This window comes from Alligator mississippiensis, chromosome 6 (assembly GCF_030867095.1).
Source record: "Alligator mississippiensis isolate rAllMis1 chromosome 6, rAllMis1, whole genome shotgun sequence".
NCBI lineage: Eukaryota > Metazoa > Chordata > Crocodylia > Alligatoridae > Alligator > Alligator mississippiensis.
This window is the reverse complement of record NC_081829.1, coordinates 80,266,235-80,282,556: the sequence shown is the minus strand read 5'-3', so window position 1 is coordinate 80,282,556 and position 16,322 is coordinate 80,266,235. Positions and strand designations below refer to the sequence as shown.

The 16,322-nt window shown below is 41.3% G+C and overlaps 1 protein-coding gene across 4 annotated transcripts in view; it reads left to right on the top strand.

Annotated features, from left to right (window-relative positions):
- The window catches only part of DOCK1 (dedicator of cytokinesis 1), a 555,371-nt gene that overhangs the window by 524,666 nt on the left and 14,383 nt on the right, over positions 1-16,322 (top strand). For all 4 annotated transcript variants that reach the window (XM_059730036.1, XM_006259204.4, XM_014611383.3 and 1 more), the window contains 2 exons: positions 3,517-3,670; positions 8,661-8,797. In XM_059730036.1, the coding sequence (XP_059586019.1) occupies positions 3,517-3,670; positions 8,661-8,797 (291 nt within the window). The remainder of the gene's footprint in view (positions 1-3,516; positions 3,671-8,660; positions 8,798-16,322) is intronic.

Here is a 16,322-nt window from a genome sequence, read left to right as displayed (position 1 = left end):
CTCAATGGGTGAGCCCGGAGCCAGCGTGGGGCCCAGGCTGGCAGTGGGGGCAGGTTACATGCTGGTGCTGAGCATGGGGGGAAAACAGCCCCGCCCCGCCCTGTGGCCCTCGCCCCACACTGCAGCCGCTTGCAGCCTGCATGGGGCTGCCTGTGCCTGCTCAGGAAAGCCCCGCATGGGCTGCAAGCAGCTGCAGTGCATGGTGCCAGCCACAGGGCGGGGCAGGGTGGGGCGGGGCTTGGGAGGCTGGGAGTGAGCAGGAGCATGGGGCCCACACTGGGGTCCCAGGGCCAGCGCTGGTGGGAGTACAGGGTCCCGGTCAGCAGGGGCTCTATGGAGCCAGGCCAGCTCCCCCCTCTCCCTGCTGGTGCAGCCCAGCTTGGCTCCACAGATCCCTGACAGCCTGGGCCCCGCTCTGGGCCCCACAGGTGCTGGCCCTGAGACATTGGTCCCAAGACACTGTGATATTGGTCCGGAGATGGTGACCATGGGGCGGGGCACCTGTCAAGGGGTGGGGCTACTCATGCGGCCCTCAACAGCTTGCCAAAACTGGGTAAGCCGCCCTCTGCCTGAAATAATTGCCTACCCCTGCTTTATGTAGTCTTGCATGGGAATAAAGACCTTTCACCTTTTTACATAGTTACATGACTTGAGCCAAGTGCTTTGGGTCTTGCCTCATCTTTGTATAGAAATATACTGAAGTCTCTCAAATTAAGTGCAGCCTGAGCAAAATAGTAGTAATGTTTGTTAGCTTTACAGGGCTAGGGATCTGTTAGTGTTGCTATTTAGGACTCTTGTCAACTAAATTATTGATATTAAGAACCTTCTAGGCAGAATATACTGTCTTCAGGTATCAGATCTTTATTTAGCTAATTGAATAAACCTATTAATCTTCTGAAGGGTGGGCTTAGCTTCACCACATCTGCTTTCATTTCCCTGGTGAAAGGGAAATCACTTTTTATTTGGAATGACACTATCCTTCCTGCTCTGTCTTAAATGGAAAGGTCAGTTATTTTGTGAGGACTTATGGATTCTCCTTTGTCAAACTATAGTTTCCAGATATGTTTAGCAATACAAGGGAGCATATTGTGGAATGAACTGAGCTTCTGTATTTTAGGTCTGTGCGAAATTTCAGCAGCTGTTTCGTTTTGGAGGTGTTTCAGCCCCCAAAACAATGAATCCAAAATGAAACAGAAAGCTCCAAAACATCTCTGAAACAAAACAAAACCATGCGAAATGTTTCAGAGGTGCCCCCCAGGGATAGTCCAGCACAGCCCCGCAGCCCTCCTTGTAAAGTGCCGGGAGTCTAGAGCCAGGTAGGATAGCCATGGGGGCTTCTCCCACGGCTCCCCCCTGCCGGGGCAGAGGCAAGCACAGCTGGAGGAGCCATGGGAGCTCATGCAACCACCTGGCTGTGCCTGCCTCTCCCTGGCTAATCTGAATCTCCGAAACAGCGTTGAAACTCCAAAACAAATTCAGCCGAATTGAAACAAAACAGTGATCCGAAACACTGAAACAAATCACTGTCCTCTGAAATGGCTGAATCCAAAACTAAAACAAAACATAGTGTTTCATGTAGCCCTAGTATCCATTGAATGTTGTTTGCAGATAGACCTGTTGCAAGCTAGTGGAACTGTAAATAGGGAATTCTTTGATGCAGTTATTTTTTGCTTCTTTTAGATAGGTCACAGTCACTACTATAATTTATTTGCCTTAATCACTCTTTCTGAATCCCAGTCTCTTCCTCCATTCAGAAACTGTGGGCCTCCTGGGATTCAAGAAACAAGAGTTCAAATCTCTGATCCACCAGGGGCTTCCTATGGGTTCTTATGCAAGTCAGATCCCAAGATGGTCTATGTTGGTCCATGAAGTGATAGTGCTTGACCACTTTTTCCTTATAATAGTTTTCTGTCTCCAGTGGTATAAGCAGAAATCCAGTAATAACTTTTACAGCTATTATTTAGTAGCTGTTTTGAAGGTAGTGACAAGGAAGAAAAGAAAAAAAAAAGATTTCTCCTTACATTCTTATTTCCTTTGGAGAACAGTTCTTCTCTGTCTCTCTCATCCCTCCTCATGAGTAAGTAGACCAAATGGAAAAAGCTGCAGAATAGATGATCCACACATATAGATGATCCACATATATCCACACTTAAATGACACTGCTTATTCTAGTTTGCGTACCTGTAATCTTTAATGTATTGAACCTCGCATTCTTGTGAGACAGTATGGCATTCCATATTTTTGCAGATGGGGAACTGAAGAGAGACTAAGTGACTTACCCCAGGCTACAGAAGTGTTCTTAGATTCAGGCCAGCATTCTAGCCATTAGACCATCCTTTCTCTGTATGAGAATATCTTTTCAAGGTGTCACAAAAAATAGAGGTCGACACTGATCGCCACCAGCTCCCTAACTCTTGGTAAAAAGCTGCAAAGTGATCCAGATTCTCGTTTTGTGCCATGAGTTCTGTGTTCTCACAGAGCAGGAGAAAGTATTCTGTCTTTACAGAGGAATCAGTATGTCTTTCTCATATAGTCAAGGCCTTTAATAACTGAAATTCACATAAAGATTCTTAACAGATGATATTGCTATATACTTTGGCCCTCAGATGCAGAAGGCCAAGATAAGGTTCAAGACAGTAGTTCAGATCAAGAGAGGGATGGTGAGATTATTTTACAAGTAAAAAGTAAAAAAAAAAAAGAATTGTGGATGTAGGTTTAAAATATAGATTTGAAAGATTTGAATGTTATAGACCAGTGTATGATAGTACAGTTGAATGCATGGGAATATGCCGGTTGCATTAAATGTGGGGTATTTGGGTGGGAGGTGGATATGGAAAAGAGGGTTAAAATAAAATACAAGATGGATGGAAAAAACGGAGCAGAAGGTATTTTAAAGAAATTCTTTGCAAGGTAATTTAAACTCATGTATTTCAGGATGGCAGTCATTGTTTCAGTCTCAATGCATTTATTACTAACATCAAAGGCTTTTAGCTATTTTTCTTTTACATTTCATTTGAAAAAAAATATAAATTAAATTATACAATACTTGTGTAACTGCTGTGGGAGAAAGACATCATTTTTAATTCTCTTTAGCATCTCTCTCTCTTTGTTTCCTATGTTCTTTTAGCTTGGAATAGCTTTTACTATGATTTAAGTATCTGCATGGCAGAATATAGTGGCAAAAGATGAGTAATAATGGCAAACCCAGAACAAAGAATTTAGAATTTACCAGATTACATGCCTTAGTTCCTAAAAAGTGTGTTCAAATAGAGAATCCCACAGTATTACTTAGTGCAATACTGTTTTAAACCCCAAACATTTCATTTTGTTATTGCTATGTTATATTTTGGATCTAGAAAAATGTTTGGCATACTATAAGGTCAGCTGCTCAATAAGAAAGTGTGTTTCCTTACAATACAACTGTCTCCTATAATAATGAAGGATGTCTATCTATCTATTCCATGTGCTGAATTACCATTAAACCATTATATTGTTAATTTTTTTGTTCTAATACAGATCAGTCCACTAAGACCACAAAGACCAAAGAGCCAAGTTATCAATGTCATTTCAAGTGAAAGACGTTTTTCTGTCTCTCCATCACCTCCTGCTTCTCAAGCAACACCACCCCCAATCACCCCAAGGACCAAACTTTCTTTCAGTTTACAGTCCAGTAAGTTGTGGTTTGGGTTTGTTTGTTTGTTTTTAAATGAAGTTGCTTTCCTATATTATTTTGCACGGAATGATTTACAATACAGAGTCACTAATCTAAAACATTTTAGAACCAACTAAATCATTTAAAGGAGATTAACAAGAGGTATAAGCCACCATGTATATGCACATAAGGAGGCATACATGCATTTATGGAGTTAACGTTGTGTATTTAGTTGTATATTGTTGTTTAACTTTCTCTTATTATGACTGACAAGTGCTGTGACCTGATAACTTCTTTATATGTAAACATTTCTTTTTTTTCCAAGATAAGAATTTAAATTATTAAATTCAAAATACATAATGAATTTAATCATCTAACCAGATTACAGCATTATGGCCTCCATGCATGTTATACAATGTATTAGTGTTATGATAAAATATTTAATTAATATCTTTCCCCAAGATTATCACTCACTCAATCTGGAGTTTCTCAGTAAATTTTTTGTCCCGTCTCCCCTACATGTAAGTGTTGGCATGAAACATACCTTGTCTACTCGCACCCACACCACAACCACCTACTCCCTAAAATGAGGCATGCAGCTCTCTTAAAGTGGCCGTGTGTGTCCAGAACCACTCTCAGGGGTATGAACAGCCATTTCTTTCTATTGGCAAGAATTTATGTGAAATTTTTACTCCTAGAAAAATAGCCCAGGAGTTGAAACTTATGTGTATTGCAGTCTCCTGGCTGAAGAGCTACACAGGCAAGCTCTCCAGCCAAGCAGCCTTTGAGCACTGGTCCTTGGGTCACCCCCTATCCTCAAGGAAATCCACTGATGGCAGTCTGCCTTCTCCCTTGCCTGGGAAGGGGCAGGCTTGTCAATACATATTTGCTGAAAAGTAGTAGCTGCCACGAGCAGAGAGTTCCAATCCCTAGGAGAATGCCCCCACCAATCATCTGATAGAGGTATTATCCCCTGGTTCCCACTTCAGGAGCATAGCCCCCACTCCATGGGAAGCATATTAGTTTTAATAAAAAATTCATAGCTCTAAGCAATTTTGAATCAGAGTCCTGCAGAATCTTGAGATCTTGCCAATATAATTTAGGTCCTGCTTGCTCAGAAGACATGAAGCCTTGATGACAAGTATTCGGAGACTTAAGCTTCTTAACACTTTTAAAGAATTCTTGGAATACTCTATTATTTCAGTGCAGGAAGTTGAACAAATAGAGTTAATTTTATATTGATCAATGTGAATAGCGCTTACTCTTTGACAGCCCAGAAGAATCGAATGTAAAAATTGATAATTTTCTACACAGAAACAAAGAAGATAAAGACAAAAAAGACATATCATTCAGTGGATCCCTTGTCAGCTCAAAATTGTTCCCAGCAGGATATGTTCAATAATGTAAAGGATAGACGGACAATATTGAACAGTCCTCCTCTCTGATAAAGTTCCCTCCACAATCATAGCAAAGGAAAACTAATGATTAGCCTTGTTTACACTTAAATATTTAGGAATTACCTAGGCAAGATTTTTAAGATTCATTCAGGCAGAAGCAGTAGGTAGCCTTGGCTTTAGGATATCAGAATTGGACATACAGTATTTTGGACAAATAGGTCCTTTACAAGACATGGCAGCCAAAAGTAGTGTTTTTGTTGAAATACTGCTGTAATGTGATTTTTGGATGGCATTAAAACCATACTTTTGCCTGATCATTTGGGCCACATCCTTTTTTATATGGTATGTTACAGATCTACCATGTAAAGTGCTGGACTTTGGTCAGGTCTAAATTTGAGCTCACCTGAAACGGAATGAAAAGAGTGTGTAAAGAGTGAAAAGGAGTACTATATACAGTAAAAGCTCTGTTATCCGGCATCTCCCAGGAATGGGGGATGCCAGTTAATCAAATATTCCGGTTAATCAAATGTGCACCATGTGGTGCACTCCCTGGCATCAGTGTGCCAGGGGACAGGGGAAGGAGGCCCCATACAGGCTGCTTTTTCCCACACAGGTTGCTTTGCCCTGGGCTGTGGGCCGAAAAAGTGGCAAAGAAAAACTCGGCTCACAGAGACAAAACAGGAAGTTCCCCAGCAGTGGTACTTACGGTTCACTTTTGCCACATTGCCCGGATGCTGGTTAACACAGCTTTTACTGAATTAAAGTTTTCTACGCTTTGAGGCATAATCTGGACAGGTTCTCAAGCATGTGGTAGATGTCAGGCTTTGGGGCGACTACCGTTCCCTCCTCCTTGCCCCCACAAATGAGATTCGTTTGAGACTCAGCTATTGCAGTGGGGGAGGAAAAGGAAATGGAGCTGGAGGATCAATTGTTATACATTTCTGGGGGGTACTTCTAGGTTAAAGCTATTCCAGAATGGAGAATTGCCACAGGTTGGCTTCTGTGGTCAAGATTCTTCTTTCATAGTTTTTCCATATGACTGTCTTAGATGCACAGGCTGGGTACTAGAAAAGGAATTTGGTCCCAAGTGTTTCCTAGCAAATAAGGCAGGCAGCTTTATGAGAAATTTCTGCAGGGATTCTTTTGCCCTAACTTTGAAATTAATGTAGAATTTGTTATATAATTAGAGCTACTAAAATATAAGTACCAGAAGGCACCTATTTGCAATTACCTGTTTGTTCTATTAATTCAAAAATTGCACATTGTAATTAAGAAAAAAATTATTTAGTTGAAAAATCAGTAGTTTCCCTTAAGGAGTTAGGTCTTCTGTAAAAGTGTTGAAATTACGAAGTATTTTTCTAATGAGGTACAGAATTTTTTGTTTAAATTAAAGGTATTTCTTAAACTTAAATTGTATAAATATTACTTTTGCCTCTAATTCAGAAGTTAGTCTTGTAAAAGTACATTTTAGAAGATTAATTCTATTGTCATTTACATTGGTTCTATTCTGTTGTAATCACTCACATTGTACGATTTTAATTGACAACAAAATGTAGCATTTTGTCATATTTTTAGTAGTTTAGGCTCAATGCTTTGGCCTAAAAATTTAGTATGTACTATAACATCATCTAATATACCCAGGGGAATTGTTCAGCACACTTGTTTCCCTTCTGCCCTAAAGAGGCATGAATCTTTCACTTAAGATGCTTATTTAGAGGCAATAAAATCCTATTCTTTCTGAAATAGAATGATGAAATATGATGGGTTTTAAATGCCTCTTTCCAAAATTGTGTTTAGGGTAGATCTAAAAGAATGCAGCTTGTTTAAGTTAGATGTGGAAGGATGTCAAATAAAAATGTACAAATTAACGTACACAAAAAAGTTTCTTTTTCAACTTCTAACTTGAAAAGTACTGTTGAAGAATCCTTTTGTTTATTTATTTACTTTTTATTGTGTTAACTTTTGTAGTGGAACAGACACAAAAAGTACTAATATTAAGGAACTGGGTTTTTATCACAAAGAGATAGTTTCTGTTTTCAGAAATGGAGTTTCTAGATAAACATTCAAAGCTGATTTGCGCTATCTGATAAAACTGTTCAGACCATTATTTTTCAATAATGAATGGACACCACTATATTTTTATAATACCTTAAAAGCTATAAACAGACATCTTCCTTGGAGCGCGGGAGCGCTGTCTGCATCTGTGGGCTTTCTAAAAACAGGCTCTGAGGGTGAGGCATGTAAGAAGTGATGAATAGTGGACCTTGGGAGGAGGGAACCAATGAATGCAACAGAATGAGAGAGAGGATGAAAAAGAAAGGAAGTGATTGGCGAGGTGAGGTAGGATTCATCAAGGAGGAAGGAGTACAAATGGGAACAGCAGAGCAGATATCTATGGAATTGTGCTGGAGTTACAAGACAGATTTCAACCTGATAAAGGAGGCCATAGGAAATATCTGAAAGGAACAGTTGAGGAAAATTTCTTGTGCTTGTATAATATGAATGGAATGAAAGCAAATGAGATTACATTGAAACTGCAATGATGTCAATAGTTATCTTGCATCTAAAGTTGTACTGGTGAAATAATAGTCAGACAATTTGGGAAACAATAAAAGGGAACGTTTTATAAGTTACTGTCAGATATTTGGCATGAAAATAGTTTGATCATCCATTTATACCCCCGCAAAATGTTATGCAAAAGCAGCTTCCTCAAATTATAATTGAAATTAGGAATCATAGTACATTTCTTATCAGTGCTACTTCCTCTAATAGAAGTCCCACTGAATTTTGCTTGAAATTCACTCTGTGCACAGGACCAGTACAAAATGATGCATCTTTTACTTCAAAATATAGTTTTATGTGGTACACGGGGAAAGACCTCATCATAGAGATCAATGTTATTCTATTAATGATTGCACTTCTATGGGAAAGCAACTTTTCTTCCAATAAATACATTTTTAAAGCTGTTGTACTTTCTCTTGGATTATAGTGTTATTTACTTAAACACCTAATGACTCCTCATTCAATATCATTACAGTGCTCTGGATTTTGAAGGTTTTCCGAAGAGATATGAAGTTAATTATGGGTTTCATTTGTGCATTTAATTCCTAAAAGCCTTTCTGCTAGCTTACTGTGGATAAGCAAATAAAGCTTTCCTCTATTATATTCTGTGCTATCTTAGAAAATAAACTTCTCACAGCCTCAGATATTTCAATATTGTACAAGGTATAGATGCAGAGGTTACAGCTGAGAAAATTTTATTTGCTTTAAATGAGCTGTGAATATCAGTGAGTGAAATCTGAGGCAAGCAACAATCTAGTACAATTTCCTTTTTTATTAAAAAGAGAGAAAGACCTTTGCAGTGTTGATAGAGACCATAGGTCTACAAGTTGACTTATTTTGACACACCTTACTGCCATGATTCCATCAGTTTTTTTAATTTAAAAAACATTACTCCAGGAGCAGCAAATAATTATTCAGTCTATAAAATGAATGGAGAAATGGATGCATGTGCACTATTTCTATCAGAGTGTTAATCCTTCAAGGAATACTTTGCTTCTTAAGATTGATTTATATGATGCAGAGACTCAAAGAAATGTTAATTCTTATAGGTCTGGAACTCAATGGTTTAGAGATGGCAGACATTCCTCCTCCTTTGCCTCTCAAAGGCAGCATGGCAGATTATGGAAATCTCATGGAAAATCAAGAATTGATTAGTCCTACAACATCCCCACCTGCACATCAAAGAGTAAGTCCAAGAAATACAAATAATTTTCTGCTGTTTTACTCACAATAATGTACTTGCCAAGAATCTAAAGCTATGTGTAATCCTGCTAGTGGACACGTAAGCAGATCCAAATGATTTCTACAGCTACAAAATAGAATTTCAGGGCATGAAGAAATGTGGCTGCTCATTCTAAATGACTTATACATAAGGTTAGGTTCATTTTGGTGGAGAAAACTAAACATAAAGCAAAATATTGTTGGATATGTTGGCAAGGGAGCTTAACGTGACAGGATATAGTCTCAGCAGCAAATTAGTTTTTATATTTTTCTAATCCTATTTTAGAATCCTATTTTTTTCTGTTGAATTCTGTGTCATAGCCATTCAGTCACGATTTGTTTTCCCTGGCAAATGCATGTATCCCTGTAAGGTATAATTTTTTGCCATATTCTTCATCACAACCACAGTTTTCAGCTTCAGGAAGAACAGATGCTTTTCCAACTTTACTTTCCAAAGTCCATTATAATCTGGAAGCTTTTAAAATTAATCTGATTTTCAAAATTCAGTAACGCTTTTCAAGAAGGCTGCTAATTTTGCTTACAATAGAGAAAATATATATAAAAAAAAATTATTTTCTTGACCTTTAACTTCTCTTTTTTGGAAGGAGGTAGGGGATGTGGGGAGTAGAATTGCATGCTGGAATGTTTCCTTGCACAAATTTGTAGCATAATATTGTGTTTCTGTTTGAATATCTATCTAGCTTTGACTGTACTCCCAGTGTACTGAATTTTACCATTCAGAGAATTGGTTAACAAATTTTGGGAAAAATCGATTAACCTGGGAGGAGGATTCCATGTTTGTAGCATTGTCATCAGCAGCAATGGAAAGACTTTACACACAAGCTTACATTTATGCACTATGAGTTATTCCGTTCAAATCAAAGTGACTACCAATTGTGCATAAATTTCAGCATGTGCTTACATCTCCCCAAAACTGGAACCCTAGAGCTAGGGACAGAAATTACACATAAACCGGTATACATGACTGGAAACAAGTTTAAATGTCTAACAGAGCAAATGTTCAGTGCTAATGAATGTTTAAATGTCTAACAGAGCAAATGTTCACTTTCAAAATAGCTGAACTCAATTTAAGATAGACCTGGATGAATATAGTATCAGACTTAAATCATTTAAGTTAAACCAGTCTATCAGAATTCTGTCTCAGATCCCCCCCTCCCAACTCAAGTTAGGTCCAACTCTCCCTGCATCCCATGATGATTTGCACCTCCCCTAACCCTCCCTTGCAGGGCAGGCAGGATAGCCTCAGCTGCACAGCCAAGCTGGAGGAGAGAAAGCTGGGGAAGGGGGAACAGAGTCCCCACGCCTCAGCCCTGACCCCAAGCCCCATTCTGCCCAGCTGCAGACAGTTGGTGTTTCCCATACGTAATCCCCATCCCTGTACTGAGCCCTCTCCTGCAGGTGGGAGGTAGGAAGCAGTCCCCTGGGCCAGCACTGGTCCTGGCAGCCAGGGGGCTCCTTACACAGGGGTGCCCCCCACCTCAGGAGGTTTCCCCTATCCTGGTCTGGGATCTCTTGAACAAATAGGATTCCTGTCTCCCCCTCTTCTGTGGTCCAGCTAGTGCTCGGCCCACAGCCCCCGTCCCTGCAGCCAGGGGTCTGCCCACATGGGGGGAGCCCCCTGCCTAGGGGTCCTCTAGCCCCATTTGCCCTGCTGTGTGGGAGCTGAGGGGATTCTTTCCTTCCCCAACATGGACAGGGTGCAGCTCAGCCCCACCCTCACAGGTGGGAAGGGGGAAGCAGTCCCCCATGCCAACAGCCAGGGGGGCTGCCCACTTGGGGAGATGCTTCCACCTCAGGGGTTTCCCCAGCCCACCCAGGGTATCTGGAGCCCTGGTCTGCCCTACCATGTGGGAACAGAGGTGATCCCCTCCCCTGTGCTCTTGGATGCTAGGGCAGCCCAGGGCTCAAAAGACAACAGCTGGGGCAGGGAAAATCAATTGAGGTGGGGGGCCCCCCACATGGGCAGTCTGCCAGTTGCAGGGATGGGGGACTGCTTCCTCCCTCCCACCTGTGGGGGTGGGCTGAGCATTGACTGGATCGCATGCGGAAGGGAGTGGAGATTAAGTCCCCTAGGCTTCCCTAGGCTCCCACCACAGGGCAGATCAGAGCTCGGGGGACACCAGCTGGGGCAGGGGAAACAGTCTGAGACAGGAAATGATGCTGTGATATCGATGCCTACACAGTTAGATGGGCCGCACCCAGAGAGTGGTGGTGGATGGGTCATTTTTGACCTGGAGGGATGTGGGCAATGGGGTTCACCAGGGCTCAGTTCTTGGGCCTGCACTGTTCAACATCTTCATCAGCAACTTGGACGTGGGGGTGAAAAGCATCTTATTCAAGTTCACGGACGACACTAAGACATAGGGAGAAGTGGGCACGCTAGAAGGGAGGGACAGGCTACAACTAGATCTGGACAGGTTACAGGGGTGGGCAGATGAGAATAGGATGGGTTTCAATACTGACAAGTGCAAGGTACTGCACCTAGGGAGGAAGAACCAGCAGCATACCTACAGGCTGGGGAACACCTTTCTCGTCAGCACAGAGGAAGAAAAGGATCTTGGAGTCACTGTTGATTCCAAGATGAACATGGGCCGCCAATGTGAGGACGCAGTCAGTAAGGCTAACCTCACCTTGTCCTACATCCACAGATGCATCCCGAGCAGGTCCAAGGCGGTGATCCTCCCCCTCTATGCAACACTGGTCAGGCCGCAGTTAAAGTACTGTGTCCAGTTCTGGGCACCGCACTTCAGGAGGGACGTGGACAGCATTGAGAGGGTCCAGAGGAGGGCTACTTGCATGATAAGGGGGCAGCAGGGCAGGCTGTATGAGGAGAGGCTAAGGGACCTGAACCTGTTCAGCCTCCACAAGAGAAAGCTGAGAGGGGATCTGGTGGCTGTCTTTAACCTTACAAAGGGGGACCAGCAGGGAATGGGTGTGGCCATGTTCCCCCGAGCGCTACCAGGGGTAACAAGGAATAATGACCATAAGTTGACTGAGAGTAGGTTCAGGCTAGACATCAGGAAGCACTACTTCACAGTCAGGGTGGCTTGGATCTATAACCAACTTCCAAGGGAAGTGGTACTCGCTCCTACCCTGGGGGTCTTCAAAAGGAGGCTAGATAGACACCTAGCCGGGGTCATTTGACCCCCAACATTCGTTCTTGCCCATGGCAGGGGGTCGGACTTGATGACCTGCTCAGGTCCCTTCCGACCCTACCAACTATGCACAGGCAGATCCCTCACTACAAGGGCTGACACCCGGACAGGCCTCCTTCCATCCCAAGCAGGGAGACAGCAGGAGGTTGGGGACATGCCCTGGGCAGCCAACCAGGGATGGGCTCTGCTTGTCTGGGCTCAAGCATGGCTAGCAGGCTGGAAGATGTGCTCTAATGCCCCCCATCTTGTGGCTTGGGTCAGTCCAGGCATCTGGCTGCCTTCCCCAACTGAAAAGTGAACATCAATTCATTATCAGTTCCATGCTTACACACACACAAAAAGCCCTTGTTTCTATGGCTTTCACAGCACTTCTTTCCAGTGCGGAATGATGTTTTTAAATTGAAAAATGGAAAAAAACTTTTCATGAACATTTTTATAAACTCTTTTTTCTATTTTCCAGCTGGGTCCACATTTTACTTTGGCAAAACTCCAAAAATTCCACTGTCATTTCTCTCAAGATAAAGGCTAGCTAGTATTTAACCTGAATAACTTATTTTCAGTATAATACTAAGGATGACAAATTAACTTTACATGATCTACTGTAAGTTTAGGTTATATGAATAACTCAGGTTTGTAAATATGGGTCCAGTGTTCATCATTCGATTGCTTGATGCATGTAAATTGTAAGCTGTAGTAGAGTTTGGACATTATGTGTGCAGGTAATAAACATAAGAATATTCATAAAATTTAACATCTTATAGCACCTATATATAATAGGGCTTTCCATCTAACATAACTACATTTTGCAAGTTAAGTGGATACCTCCCCATTTTTACAAGTGAAGTGTATGGTTCACAGAAGTATTAGAGGACTGATTTTTCAGAATGAGTTAACAAGCTCTAGGTTTTCAACACTTTTAATAATCAGTTCCTGAGTAACTTGTCAAAGGCCATTCAGGAAGTCAGTAGCAGTTCTGGGAATGGAACCCAGATTTTCTGGTTCCCTGTCTCATGACTTAATTGCAAGGCTGTGATAATATTCAGGAATTTAGTCTGGAATTAACAAGCCAAAAGGACCTAGTGTAATAATTAAAGCACAGATTTAAAGAACATCTAGGTTATAGACTCAGTTTCGTTGCTGACATGTTAAGTGATCCTGGACAACTTAGTAACTTCTTTTATGCCTCAGTTTCCTTATCTTTAAAACAGGGGTCATAATAGTAGTAATAATATGATTCACTGGGTTTTTGTGAGCTTTTATTCAAGACTGTACATTTTTTATAACCCTCCACTACTCAGACTCTTTTTTTTCTTCCTTAGTGTAGTTTGCCAAAAAGCCTAGATCCCAACACTCAGTCTCCAAGGCAGTTCAGGATTTGAACACATCTTGAAAAGTTCAACAGAACCTCGTTCTGAATCCTTAAGTTGACAAGACTCTGAAATTTTATAGGACAGCTTCAATATGTTTAGCTCTTCAGCATCTGCCTTTTATAAACTTTTCAAGACTAGGAATCCTAGGTGCTTGATAGTGACAAAATCTGAGACAGATCTGGAAATAGATTTGTCACAAAGCCAGAGGGGCTATACTCAGTATAATTTAAGAAAGGCTTCTGCTTTTGTCAACATTACTCAGTTCATTTATTTCATTCTGTACTCAGAGATAATAAGTAAATAATAATAAGACAAAAAATATAGAAAATAGTGCTGGGCATGAAGTAGCTCAGTTGGGTGTACAATTATAACTGTTTTAATTTGAACCCTTGCAAACAGTTTCTGGTCATGAGTTACAGTATTCTATAAATTAAATAACTAAAATTCATGACTATCTACTGAGCTGATTATTTTTAAATTATCTATCCTTAGAATCAATAAGGATAAACCACTGAAAAGTTTTATAGATAATCTTATCTCTGTTGTTTTAAAATAATATGACAGACTTCAAAAGGTCTAATTTTGTTAGAATTTAATATTTGGCTTAATACTGTTTGCCTTGCAGTCAGTTATGAAAAAGCTGCAGTGAACAGAACAGGGTACATTGACAAATGTATCAAGAAATTGTGATATCTTTCTGAGTACTTGGAGTCTCACTGCAGCCAATAATGATTTATAGTGTCTGAGATTTTCTTTCTTTTTTATTTGTAGTTTATTGGGAGTTTGTAGTAGCTTAGTCTTCTTAAGCATCTCGTCCCAACAATTTTCTAATTATGTTTTTGATTGTTATCTTATTGTTGTTAACTATGATCTCTTTATATGTTTTCTTGCATTGTGTGATTTGTTCTGCTAAATTGTTGTTAATTGTATATTGGAACATAAAAAAGGAATCATAGGACTTCTGTGAGGATTATTATTACATCCAGGAATTCCTCTCGGCTCCTTTGTGGCTTCATACACATCCTAGCATACAAAATCAACTGCCTACTTACTATCCAAATTCAAAAGGATGCTCAAAGAATATAGACAAAGGAGCACTTGCATTTAAAATATTGGCTAAAGTACTTACTAAACATAGGTTAATCATTTAAATGAAAAGATTTCCATCAGTCCAGAAGTAGATTGAAATATTGGCAGAGAGATTGCAGCAAAAGATGAGGTGGTTCATAATAACAATAAATCTAAAATAAGCAAGGGCAACTAATGATGGAAACACTTATTTTGACTCTTTAAAGGCAAGGGACAGAAGTTACACACAAACTGATTCAAGTGATCAGAAACTGGTTTAAACCTGTAACAGAGCATGAATTCAGTGCACGTAATCCAGTTTCAAAATGACTGGAACTGGTTTAAGATAAGCCTGGTTGAATGTAGTATCAGACTTAACTGACTGAGGTCAAACTGGTTTATGAAACTTCTGTCCCAGAACCCTTCCTGGTTTAAGTTAAATCAGAGTCCCCCAATATCCCAATGTGCTTTTCCGCCCTGTGCTGGGCTGTGCTGTTTGCTCCAGAGAGCAGGGCTGGCTCCACCCCTCTGCTCCTTAACTGGGACAGTGAGGGCTGGATAACTGGCCTCACTGGCCCCCTGGCAAACCCTGGCTGGCTCACTGGCCCCCCGGCAAACCCTGGCTGGGGTCTGGGGTCAGGGAGGAGGGTTAAATTCACCTTCCCCTGAGTTCAGAGCTGCCCTGCCCTGCCCTGCTAAAACGTTGTGCTGGCTGCAACTGTGGACTACAAACCCCAGAGGCACCCAAAAGCAGGAAGAGGAAGTGAAGAGCAATCCTGAAAGTTCTGCTGCTCTGACTGTGGACTGTAGATCCCAGAGACCTCAGGGGCAGCAGGAAGAATAAGCAAACACAGCCCAGGTGGTGTTTATAGTTTTTCAGAGAAAAAACTATTCTGGTTCAAGCTTTTATGAATTGAATGCCACTACCTTTCCCCCGCCCAGGCAGAGCATGGGCTAGGGCCTAGCCATGCTCCCTCCACTCCAAGAGGGCTTTCTGTCTTCCCTCCCTTTTGGCAGTGGCTGACAGGCATGCTCTAGCACCCCTCCACCCTGCCGGTTTCTGTCATGAGCTACTGCAGGCATGTGGCTGCAATCCCTGAATCAAAAGTGAATGTTTGTTCATTTGCTTATCAGTTCAAACTCTGCAGCTTAGATTAACCTTAGACCAAATCAGTTCAGTCTTGGGCTTTTTGACTGTCTGTACTTAGCCTTTGGGATTCTGACACATTAGTACCATTCAGACTGGAAAACTGTATCTTAATCAGATATAGTGAAAGTGTGTTTAAATACTTATTCTACTTGACAGTGGAGGCCGCTTAAATGCACTGCAGTGCATAGTTTGTAAGCTATTATCTATCTTGTCTTAGGACTTATTTGTTCAGAGAAGCTAACCGAAAAGAATACTTTGCTGTGTGCATCGTCCTGTTTTAGCCTTGCAAAACCATATGAGGCTCAACTGCAAGTTTAATTAAAAATTAGTGGCTGAGCCTCAGTTGTAAATGTATCATACCTCTACCAAGGTCAAAAGGCTATAATGTCTTACATTAATTGACATTCTGCTTCTAGTAGTTTACTTTCAGTGTATCTGAAAGATTGTCACTGTCTTCATGATACATGGCAGAGTCCCTGATGCTACTTTCCTCTCAATAGGGTGGACTGCTGGCAGGGCATTCTCCATGAAAGCTTTGGAGCTCTGGTATGCCACCCTGTCCCTAGCTCAAAATACTCAGATAAGCTGCCTTTCAGGGCATCTTGCAGAGCCCCTTTATTTCACCTGCCTTGGAGGAGAGCAGGGAAAGTGAAGCAGTAGCACACATGCTGAGATGTTCTCATTTATATGTGGAGATGCTGTTTTAGAGGGAAAGGTGAACTGATT